At 39.3% G+C, this 12,793-nt stretch overlaps 1 protein-coding gene across 3 annotated transcripts in view; it reads right to left on the bottom strand.

Annotated features, from left to right (window-relative positions):
- pik3c2a (phosphatidylinositol-4-phosphate 3-kinase, catalytic subunit type 2 alpha) overlaps positions 1 to 12,793 on the bottom strand; it is a 156,252-nt gene that overhangs the window by 51,314 nt on the left and 92,145 nt on the right. For all 3 annotated transcript variants that reach the window (XM_073049394.1, XM_073049393.1, XM_073049392.1), the window contains exons 11-13: positions 12,487 to 12,709; positions 4,952 to 5,074; positions 350 to 517 (exon numbers count right to left, since the gene is read on the bottom strand). In XM_073049394.1, coding sequence (XP_072905495.1) covers positions 350 to 517; positions 4,952 to 5,074; positions 12,487 to 12,709 — 514 coding nt within the window. The remainder of the gene's footprint in view (positions 1 to 349; positions 518 to 4,951; positions 5,075 to 12,486; positions 12,710 to 12,793) is intronic.

The raw sequence follows: 12,793 nt of genomic DNA, 5'->3' as shown, positions 1-12,793 counted from the left end.
CTCCATCCTGAGGGTGTCCTGATCTTGGCATACGAGGAGACCATGGATCCACATGTTGGAATGGGACTGGGAATTGGAATTAAAATGTTTGCCCACCGGGAGGTCCCACTTGTGCAGATGGTACAGAGGTGTTTGACTAGCCAGGTATGAAGTGAATCTGTTCCCTTGTCTCAGCACCGTCAGGAATGCAACTGAATTCAACTGAAGTCCAGAATGTGCAAACATGTGAATAACAACAAGCTGGTGGCTCCCTATGGAGCCCCAAACTGAAAATCAGCATAATCCATCAAAATAGGATACTCATCTAACTTGTCACAGTGTGCTGAGGAGATGAGATAAAGAATATTACCGATTAAAGTCAAAGAGAGGCACGGAGACTCGACCGAGGTACTCAGGTCCCTTTCTTTGTTTGTTAGAATCTGGCGATCCAGCTGCTGAGGGATTTGGAACTCCATACAAACTGAGACATAGCATTGTTTCAAGGGCCAACTGTGAAATCTGAACAGGAAAACTGATTCTGAAAGGCAAGGACATTAAATGGCTGGTCAGGGACCACGAAGTAGTAGTTTGTAGAAATATTTATTTGAACCATTTAACGTGGCCAGGATTGAAACTGAAAAAGCACCTACATATTAACACAAAGTTTTCATATTAACTCTATCAACCAAGTGAAACTGAAAAGCATATGATTAAAAACATTAATCACAGACCACATATGGAATGACACAGAAAAAGGCATCCTCAAAGAAAATGAGGCATTACAGTTTCATTGCAAGACCATGTAAGCCCTTGGTTGTACAAACAATTTAGCACTGATGACCTAGTTTCAGAATCATTAACTTTGAAGCTGCTCCTATTCAAGTGCAGTGAAAACCACAAATTCCTTCTATTCAATAGTTCTACATTGCTGGGTTTACTCATGAGAAACAGTCTAAATTTAGCTTTGTGTCAGAATGCTTTTTTCAAAAATAGTACCTGCTAATCTTTTTTAAAAAAATACTTCACTATAGACAGAATTAGCAAATTTGCCTCTCAACGACATTAAAATGAACAGTGTAATTCTGCATTTGTTCCTGTGTTTGGTGATCAGTCTTACATTATTGTACTCACTGTTTGCTCCATCTCCCTGAAAGTTGACCAAATCCACTGGGAGAGCACAACTACGATATGAATAATTAATCAAAGGAAACAGCCGAACTGTTCCAGGCTGAAGATGTGAGTGGAAACTTGCCTAATAGGCAACATCAAACGGAAAGCCATAAATAATTGTTTGCAGCTCTTTCCGACTTTCTGTTTGTACATCATTTGAAGATGTCAATTAAAAAAAAATGAAAGCTGCAGAGGTCAAAAGCTCACAAAGCATTGAAAGTTTGTCCTCTTAACTTACTCTTTGGCGACCATTCTACATGGATCCCATTGAGCATTTTAAACTACAGCCCATTAGAGTGATCTCATTTCAACATCACTGAGAATCAGTTTTGGCATACAGGCTGTATCTGGATTAAGAGTACCCACTTTATGAGCACCCAAATGTTTAAGTGAACTTTCATAATACTGTATTAAATTCTTAAGTCTGACGTACACACAAACATTCATTCCAATGAAGGGTAGAATTAGTTTCTTCAGTCGTATGTGCTTTTGTTGGCATTCATTACCATACTGTGGAGATAGAATTACCACAGAGTGATTTTTGTCTATTTTCTGACATAATGACAAAAATTGACTTATGGACATCTTTAAAGACAGGGAGCATCTATTACCTGGGGATGGGATGGACTTAAATGCAGATGACAAGAAAAAATTCAAATAAAAAGTAAAGATGTTCATCATCTCCAACCATACATTGTTAGAAGAAAGGGAAACTAAAAATCATTGCTCATGGCATTTCAATCTTCATAAACAAGGGTTCAGGAATTATAAAGAAGTTGCAACTTGCCTTTAAATTCCAAGTTGACTCTTTTGAAAAGCTATCAATAGAATGAAACAAGGCTAATTTTCTCTTCTACCTTCCCCCATCACACCTCCTCTCCCTCATCCATATCAGTTCGTTAATCCCTCCCTCCTACATCTTCCTACTTATCCTGGTGTTTGTACCGGTATGATTCTGTGAATATCAAATCAGGTTCCACAGCTTATCCAGTCAGCTATTTTTTTAAACTTCAAACTTGTACTGTGAACAAAATGACCAGACAAGTACAAACCAGTTCTCAACCAAAATGATCAAGTACGAATTGCAGAAATGAAAAGTACCATTACCACAGCTCCTTCTAAAATTGGTTGCCTACAGCAGGGGTCACCAACCTTTTTTGCACTGCGGACCAGTTTAATATTAAACACACAGCGCACATTTTCCTCACATGAATATAGGGATGTCAATTATAAGTCACTTATAAGTCAATAGCATCATAACATTTTAAGTAACGTTTGGATATTAAACACACAGCGCATATTTTCCTCGTATGAACATATTAAATCATTGCAACACACCAATATTGCTGAATCAGTGGGAGCCCTGGGCTTGTTTCCCTGCAACAAGATGGTCCCATCAAGGGGTGATGGGAGACAGTGATACTCGAAGGGGGTTCCTTATGTCCAGTCTATTCCGCAATTTAGTTTTCATTGCATCCATTGCAGAAAACTCCACTTCGCAGAGATATGATGTTGGAAATGGAAGCAACATTTTCAGTGCTTTTGTGGCTTAATCAGGATATTCAGCCTTGACTTTGATCTGGAATGCTGGCAGAGATGTTATATCAAACATACTTTTCAGCCCACCATCATTTGCAAGCTCGAGAAGTTGATCATCTTTCCGCGTTGACATGGATGATTCACCGGGAACATTCACAAATGGGTCACGGACCCATTCCTTTACACGTTTTGAGTCATTTGCGGTTGGGAAGTAACACTCGAATTCTGTCAACAGTGAAGATAAATGATCACGCACCAGCTTTGAGAAGAACGGAGCAGCCTCAGTCTCTACAAAAGTCCCAGCTAATTTTGGGAACATGTCAAATATGCCCCTGTCCACTCGCCATCCCCTCAGTTCCAGTCTGGCTTGAAGACACTTGTCATTCTCCCCTGAAGTAACAAATTGAGTTCATTGAGCAGGTTGAAGATGTCACACAGATAAGCGAGTTTTGCTATCCACTCCTCATCACTGAAGTGTGCTGCCAGTGTTGACTTTTTTCCTGAAAGAAATCTCTGTAGCGGCTCTCTTAACTCAAAAACCCTGGCCAGGGCTCTCCCGCTTGATAGCCACCTGATTTCAGTGTGGAAGAGAAGGCATTTGTGCCCTACATCCATTTCCTTGCAAAGACGTGAGTTAAGGGCTTTTGCTTTGATGTGATTGATAACTTCAACAACATCACTCAATATGCTGTTAAGATCAGGTGATATTTTTCAGCTAGCCAGCATTTCCCTGTGTATGACACAGTGTGTAGACTGGCATTCAGGAGCAATCTCTTTGACTCGGGTAGTGAAACCAGACAGCCGTCCAGTCATAGCTACAGCCCCGTCTGTGCATATTCCAACACAGAATGACCAGTCCAGTTTGCCTGACATGTAGTCATTCAAAGACTTGAATAGTTCTGCCCCAGTTGTGTTAGTTGGCAGTGGCAGTGCACACAACATATCCTCGTGCACATCGTCTTGAAATATATATCATACATAAACCAGCAGTATTGCCTTGTTGTCGACATCGGTAGACTCGTTGACCTGGATAGCATACCATGGTGACTCGTTAAGCCATTCCAACAGCTGTGCTTCGATGTCCTCCGCTATGTCATCGATTCTCCTTGAAACTGTGGTAGCTGAAAGAGAAACCTGTGCCATCTTGTTAGCTGCAGCTTCCCCCAACAGTTCATGGCACATGTCCTTGGCAGCAGGCAGAATCAATTCTTCACCAACAGTGAAAGGCTCCTTAGCCTTAGCAATACGGCTAACCACTAAGTACGACGCTCTCAGAGCAGCAGCATTTGTGGAGGTGGTGACTCTCAGCACTTAACTGCTGTCCTGCTTGCTCACATTTTTTCCTCTCAAGAAACTCAACGGGTTTGTCTTTAAGTGCAGGTTGCTTGGGCTCAATGTGCCGAAGCAGTTTTGAGGGCTTCATTGCCTCATTAGACAGCTTGTCTCCACATATCACACACAGGGGGCTTGGAGCATGTGAGTCACCAGTCGCACTAAAGCCATATTTTATGTACGACTCGTCATATTTTCTGCTGAAGGAAGCTTTCTTTTTTTTTCCCTGTCTCGGTCTCAGCTGCCTCTGCGTTATCATCATTGTTAGGCCTTTTATGTCCCCTACCACCTCTTCCAAAGAAACTCTCAAGTGACACTTGTTTTTTACTCATCGAGTAGTTGTACGTTAATGACCAACTGATGACCTCGCCTGCGTTCAAGTTCAACAGTGGGCATGACAGGGAATGAGGAAAGGTGCAGCTGACTCATATCATTTCATATCGCCAAATCATATCATTTCCTCGCGGCCCGGTGGTTGGGGGCCACTGGCCTACAGCACCCAAACTCACTCAATACCTCAGCATGTAGCAACCAACTCTGTGATGTGCCATTCTTCAAGTGGTTTGGTTCAACAGCTAATTTCTTCAATTGATTGGATCACCGAGAGATCCAAGTATGACAGAAAATGGGAAAAAAATTGATGGTTGACAGCACTTCTGACAGTATTGCAAAACTCAATCAATATGCAGCTCATAAAAACAGAAAACACAGTAAATGTTACACAAATCAGGTGGCACCAATAGTAAGAGAAAACATTTAAGGTCAATGACTTTTTAAGACTCTGAGGCAGATCAGTGTTCTGAAATATTAGATTTGTTTCTCTTTCCACAAATGATGCTGACTAGAGTATTTCAATAAAAAAAGAAATTATTTCAGATTCCTTCCATTCCAAGAACTCAATTGTATGCACGCGAAACAAAAATATACTCACAGCTCATCCCATTTGATATGATAGAAAAAATTGCGATATGTCCCGACCTTCTTGGATTGCACCGGTTTAAATAGATCCTTCCCATTGTAAGTCAACGAACACATCAAAAAGTATTTCTCAAAACTGACGGAAAAAAAGATGTACAAAATATCACAAGAACTGCATTTAACTGAAGTATACTTTTGATTACTGCTTGTGGAACAAAACAACATTTATATACCAAATTTAAAACAGAAGCACATGCAAGAATCCTTTACCAAATTCAATAAAATGAAATGAGGAGATTCACATTAAATATAGTCAGGGAAAAAATTACTGATTTATGAATTAAAAGCTGTTTTTGGATAACATGCATGTTCTTCTTTAAATCTCACTGATTTCAAATTCTGGTCCTCACTCATTTCTTCATTAATACATTGGGATACAATTATGCAGACTGGGCTAAGGAAAATAAATTACCTTTGAATCTCTTTCAAGCGTCTAAACTCGGTACAATGTACATACTTAATAGGAGTTTGAGAGAAACAACTACCCTGCTCTACATTCCTTCCATAAGTGATCTGTGTCCATCTTTTGTCATTGAGAATTTTGATCAACACGTTTATGATTGGAATACATTTACATCCATATATTCTTTAAAATATTTTTCTATACATACCAATTTAAAAATAAAACCAATTTTGTGCAACTCAGATGAAGTCCACATGGAACTGGCCCCAATTTGAATTTATATTATGGTAAAATACACAAGTGAACTTTTTGCCTACCAGAATTTTGCACTGCAGCATGTGAGTTGTCCTATGTAAACCATGAAAACATAGCTGACTGCACAGTTGAAATAAGGCAAGTTTGCAAACAAAATAAAAATAAAAATCACCCGTAAATGTAATGTATTTGAGGACTTTATGGAAGAAGAACTCCATGGTATTGTGGCAAGAGAAGAGAGGAACAAGGTCTCAATATTTACCTCAAAGGGATTATTCAGAAACATTTTTATGATTTTACAATGTTTTAATAAGGAGACCTTCAGGGCAGAACAGTCTCACATCTGTATGCTACAGCAATTAAATCATTCTGAATAGGCCCACTAAAAATTGGGCAGAATTGATCATACTGTTACGAGCACTTTTAAAAAAAAATTTCAAAAAGAATGTCTGCCATCATATGAAAACCCCCACCCCTGCACAAGTAATGCAGACATAATCAGGACATTGACTTCTGGGCTCAAAACCCATGACTGACCAGTTTATTTCCACAACTCTTAGCCCCTTTCCACTCACTGGTTTTAGTAGAGTAGCTGTTGCTGGGAGCTCGGGTAAAGTGAAGCAGCATCGTACTTCCACACCAGCTCTGCAAATAGTGACGGTCGCAACCAGGAGGCAACTGCCAATAATTTGGAACTTCAAGAAAATGGTTGTTAGACATATTATTTGCATGGATACTACAAGGCCAAATTTTCTTGTAACATTTGGATAACCACTTCAGTTACCTTGAGGTTAAGGACTGCATTGAGGAAATGGCACAAGGTATTTTGAATAAAAATGCAAGGCAATTTGAATGGTGTTCAATACTTAGGTACAACAGTTATTTGAATGCAGCACTAAGATTCAGCACCTTTCAATTCCCAAATATATTATATGGCAAACTTGAATTACAAGGAACAACAAAACTTGGCCCCCTCTGACAGTATACATTTCAAATTCCTTTTCTAGCTTTTATGTGATAAATTTGAACACTACATAATAGTTCATTGTTATTTCACACAATAATGGAGGCCATCTTTTTGAATCTCCAGCCCCATGTTGACCACTGAATTTTAGTTGTGAACTACATTTGTGAAATGGTGCTCTTAATTGGAAGTGTTCTCAATTTCATCAAGTTATTTTTCAATTTGAAAACACAACTTGCTCAAACAATGGAAAAAGATCTACATTTTTGTAGAAGAATTTTATTCCCCCCCCCCCGAGGAAAAAGACGACCAGATTGAGTGCATCTTAAGGAATAAGACATTGAAAAATATTTGAATAAAACTCATTTAAAACTGTTGTGCTGCTGTGATATTATCAAATGTAAATGGGAAAAAAATGCACATTTCCAGCATTTACCATTTAGATATGCAATATTATTATGTGGTTTCTTCTGCATAGCAACACAGATGAATATAACTGGAGTCAAAAATAAGTCAATTCAAGATCATTAAGATCAACTACTCTAGAGTGTCTTTCCTATCATAATACATTAGCTAGAGTACTGTTGGACAAGTCAATTTTAGAGCCAGAAAATAACCAGCCATAAAAAAAGCCTTCAACTGATTCAGTAAAATACTTTAAAATGCATATTAATATACAACTCCAATCAACAGAAAACAGCAATCCACATCTGTTTTGCATTTGTAGTATAATAAGGTTCACCAGTGCAAATTACTTTCCCAAAATGTGGAGACCAGAAGTGTATGTAGGACTCAAGCTGTGATCTAAGTAGTGTTAAATACATTTATACCTCTCTCAGCTCTTACGTTTTCAGCTTTGGCTAATAAAAAGGATCATTTATGCCTCTTTATCCTTCTTGTCAACCTGCTATCTTTAAATACCTTTGGATATAGACTACAGGAGCCTGTTTCTCCACGCTGCTCAGTATTCTCACATTTATTGTACATTCCTTTGATTTGCCACATCTCCAGAAAAGTATAAACTCTGCACTAAACTTCATGTGCCATTAGTCTGTCCAACTGATCTGACTTCCTACTGCATTCTGAAGCTTCCATCCTACCTATCAACCAATTAGCCTTTTTCTATCATCTACAAGTTTCTTTATCATTTCTCCACCACCCCCTTCCATGTTTAAATGGAAAACATTTAAAATTGCTCCATTAACAAGACCCCTGTGAGATCCCCACAGAAACTTCCTGCCATTGAGCCAGTTTTGGGCCCAATTTTCAATTCCTCCTCAGATCCCATGGGCTTTTAACTTTTTGGCCCAGCCTTCTCTATGGGATCTTGTCAAAAGCCTTGCCAGAATCAATGAAAACTATATCAAATTGTCTTCACTTGTTGTCCTAGTTCCTTTTTAAAAACAAGTGGGTTAATCAAACAAAACTATTACTTAACAAATCTATGCTGAATGACCTTAATCAACTTATGCCTTTTAAAATATAGCTTAATATACTCTGAGAAGTGATTCCAACAATTAGCCCAGCACTGAAGTTAAACTAACCACCTTGTGATTATTCTGTTTATCCACTCATTCCTTTACAGCAAGGATACAAAGTTAGCGTAACGCCATTAACACAACTCCTATATTCAGAGAGGTTTGAAAAATAATGATCAAAGTTCCTGATATTTTATTTCTTGCTTCTTTTAACAGTCTAGCACTTTCAAAGTGCTAAACCTCATAATATTTCCCCTCTTGCTATGTTCATCACATCTAATACTTTGTACACTTTCTTGTTAACTTAAACATTTGCATCTTCCTCCCATCTGAAACAAATTGTACTATTCCCAACGTGTCCCAATCAATCAGAATCCACTGTATTTTCAGTGATTAAATTATCCTTACCTTTTCACTTCAGCTTGCCACTTGCTAGTCAATTTAAGATAAAATTCGTGAATTTGCACAAGGCTAATCAGAATAAGATAATGGCTGTGCTTAAGCTAAGTGATGGTACATTAATCACTCCATGTGACTGAACATTAAAGTTGGTCTGAAAAGTGAATTGTGCCAAGAAGCAAAACACTAAATCAAACATGCAACATGCCCCAAAATACGACAATACTCAACATTTTCTGAAAGGATAAATTAATTTAAAGTAGCCTGGAAACATGCACTGTACTAATGACCTTTCTTTTGCAGGTTATGTAGAAAATAAGGAGGTTAGATTATAGGGAGGGGACCAGAAATTCCTGGAAAGGGTCACGCATAAAATCGCTACAAAAACAAGACTCCCGTAAAACCCCTACAGAAGCTTCTTGCTTCCTGCCGTTGAGCCAGTTTGGAACCCAATTTTCAATTCTTGCTTGGATTTCCACACGCTGCAGTTCCTGACGAGACTGCCAGGGCCCCTGATGACTTCACCTGTACAATTTATACAGTGACGGGTAGGGCACTGAGAAAGACGGTCTGAAGGAACACAAGGTGCTCCCTTGATCTCCATGGGAGGCAAGTGCAGAAATTGCCGGGGCCCTAGCAGAGATATTTAAATCATCCTTGGTGACAGGTAAGGCACCTGAGAATTGGAGGATAGCCAATGTTGTTCCGCTGTTTAAAAAGGCTCTAACCATATACCAGGAAATTATAGGCTGGCGAGTCTGACATCAGTTGAGGGGAGAGTTAATGGAAGGTATTTTAAGGGACCAGATATATAAGTATTTGGATGAACATGGATTGATTAAGGATAGTCAGTATGGCTTTGTGCATGGAAGGTCATGACTAACCAATCTTATGGAGTTTTTCGAGGAAGTTATCAAGAAAATGTATAAAGGCAAGGCAGAGGACGTTGTTGACTTTAGCAAGGCATTTGACAAGGACCCACATGGGAGGTTGGTCAAGAAGGTTCAGCTGCTTGGCATTTAAGATGAGGTAGTAAATTGGATTAGACATTAGCTTTGTGGGAGAAGCCACAGAGTGGTAGTAGAAGGTTGCCTCTCTGACTGGAGACCTCTGACTAGTGGAATGCCACAGGGACCAATGCTGGGTCCGTTGTTGTTTATCACCTATATCAATGATCTGGATCAAAGATTGCAGATGACACCAAGGTAGTTGACAGTGAGGAAGGCTATCATAACTTATGGAGGGATTTGGACCAGCTGGAAAAATGAGCTGCGAGAAAAAGGGCTGCAAAAAAATTGTAGATGGAATTTAATGCAGACAAGTGCGAGATGCTGCACTTTAATAGGCCCAAACAGGATAGGTCCTACACAGTGAATGGTAGGGCTCTGAGGAGTGCTGTAGAGCAAAGGGATCTGGGAATACAAATTCTTAATTCATTATGCATAGTGTCACAGGTAGATAGGGTCATTAAGGAAAGCTTTTGGCACATTGGGATTCAGAAATCAAAGCACAGGACATGGATGTTATGTTGAAGTAATACAAAATGTTGGTGAGGCCTAATTTAGAGTATTATTTACGGTTTTAGTCACCTAGCTACAGGAAAGACATAAATAAGATTGAAAGAGTACAGAGAAAATTTACAAGGATGTTGCCGGATCTAGAAGAACTGAATTATAAGAAAAGATTGAATAGGCTGGGACTTTATTGCTGGAAATGTAGAAAATTGAGAGGAGATTTGATAGAGGTATACAAAATTATGAGGGGTATAGATAGGGTAAATGCAAGCAGGCTTCTTCCATTGACATTGAGTAGGACTATAACCAGAGGTCATAGGTTAAGGGTGAAAGATAAAAAGTTTAAGAGAAACACGAGGGGAAACTTCTTCATTGAGGGTCATGAGAGTCTGGAATGGGCTGGCAACACAAGTGGTGCCTGCAAGCTCGACTTTAATGCTTAAGAGAAGTTTAAGGTACATGGATGGTTAGGGTATGGAGAGCTATAGCTCCAGAGCAAGTCAACGGGAGTAGGCAGTTTAAATGGTTCAGCATGGACCAGATGGCCCAAAGAGCCTGTTTCAGTGCTGTACCTCTCCATAACTTTAAGTGGTAGAACTGAGGAATCTGGGAAAACAGATCCATAGTTCTTTGAAGGTGGTGTCACTGCATAGACAGGGTTGTAAAGAAAGCTTTTGGCACATTGGCCTTCACAAATTAAAGTACTGAATACAGGAGTTGTGATGTTAAGTTGAAGTTCTACAAGATATTGTAGATTTGGAGTACTGTGTGCAGCCTTGGTCACCTTGCTACAGGAAATATGTCAGTAAGATCAGAAAAAAGCAGAGAAAACTTAAAAAGAATGTTGCCAGGACTCGAGAATCTGAGGTATATGGAAAGGTTGAGTTGGTTCAGACTTTATTCCCTAGAGCATAGAAGAATGAGGGGAGATTTAATAAAATTATGAGAGGTATAGATTAAATGCTAAATCAAGAAATTTGGATATATACATGGATAGGAGAGATATGGGGGGGGCTTTGGTCTGGATGTAGGTCGATAGGAGTGCAGCAGGATTAGATGGGCTGAAGGGCCTGTTTACGTGCTGTAGTGTTCTGTGACTTCATGACTATAAAGGTAATTATATTTTAAATGCTTAAGACAACGGTTTAAAATAATCTCTTGATATAATACCTTTATATAATATTTAATGTGTTAAATACATATCAAGCTAGAAGAATACATTAAGAAGAAACTGTTAAATTATAATAAATTACTGTTTTCAAGTCTCCTTTCGAACAGGCCAATCAATTCAAATATTCACACCCAGGGCTCTTGCAATAATTTTCTGTTCCAGATTTTAGGAGACACTTCTTTTTTTGGCAGGGAATGCACAGGAGGGACTTCAAAATCTAGGTCAAATTTTCTGCACTAAAGTAGGAAAAAATGACCAGCAAATGAGGTAACCTATTTGCAGCTCTTGCTCATCTTTTTGTTTTAAGAAAAGCAGCTCTCCTCTCTACACATTCAGGCTACATCCACACTAGACCAGATAATTTTGAAAATGCCGGTTTCGCATAAAAACGATAGGCGTCCACACTATGCGTTTTTGAAAATATCTCTATCCACATTGAAACGGAGATTTCTGCGAATCTCCTCCTCCTGCGCATGCGCAGGACACATCTACCGAAAACAAGCGACAGGTTTGGTGTTGAATCTTGCGGTAAAAGTACGCATTTGTGTAGTTACAGACTAGAAAAAGTTAAAACGATGGACAGCTGTTGGCTCTCGCACAGGAGAATTTAAAACTAAAAAAAAAACAAATACTGGAGCGTACGGAGGCAACCGACAGGGAATTCACGGATGGTATGACACGGCTGACGACGAACATTGAAAAACTGACTAACTCTGTTGCATTAATAAAACACCTTGTTAAATGTGTAAAATATGTCTGCATCAGTGTTACCTTGTATTTCCATACAATGTTACATTAGGCTGTTACACATCTATTGTCAGAGAAGTACTTGCATAAATAGGTAAACCACCTTCATATGAGCAAGGACAGAAAACGGCAAAGTGAGTACAGTATACTTATTTATTCAGTAAGTTATGGGTCAAAGTATTTGGTGAGTACATTTCTAACTCTTCTGGCTTCAGTCTCGTTGCCGTCTGTTCTGAAATTGTTAGGTTGCGTTCAAGAAAACAATGAAATAGCATGCTGCTGTCTGACAGCGTTTTCAAAAGTCTCTGGTTACTCCATCCATACTGATCTGCCCAAGCAGCGTTTTCAAAAATACCCACCCTGGATTTCTGAAAAGCTCCGGTTTCAGGGGACAAAAACACTGTTTTAGTGTGGACGGAGGGTAAAAACGAAGAGAAAAAGCTTCGGTTACGGATTTATCTGGCGTAGTGTGGATGTAGCCTCACATAACTTTTTAAGCACTCTATGTCCTGAGCTAATCAGATCTGAAAGGCTGCAGAGACAGTCTTATCACCCACCTGCTGACCCAAGTCCTTGGAATCCTGTGCGCTGCAAACAGTGTGAACTGCAAGTGTTCTGACGTGGTCCGTGCTTCCTTCGTGCACTTAGTACTCGGTGGCAGATTCTCAGTGGCACCCGGACTGATGCTAAAAGAACTCAAGTAGAGCTGTAGTAGGTCATAGACAGCCTGTGTTAGGTCATGGATGCTTGCCTTCAGAGGACTTACTGCAGGTGAAGATCCTGAAATCAGAGTACAACATGCTTTCTTATTGAAATCCATACACTGATGTTGTACAGATGTGTTTTAACTTAGCTGAAAGTATA

Source organism: Hemitrygon akajei, chromosome 6 (assembly GCF_048418815.1).
Source record: "Hemitrygon akajei chromosome 6, sHemAka1.3, whole genome shotgun sequence".
Taxonomy (NCBI): Eukaryota; Metazoa; Chordata; class Chondrichthyes; order Myliobatiformes; family Dasyatidae; genus Hemitrygon; species Hemitrygon akajei.
Note: the sequence above shows the minus strand (reverse complement) of the source record. Positions and strands in the feature narration are given on the sequence as shown.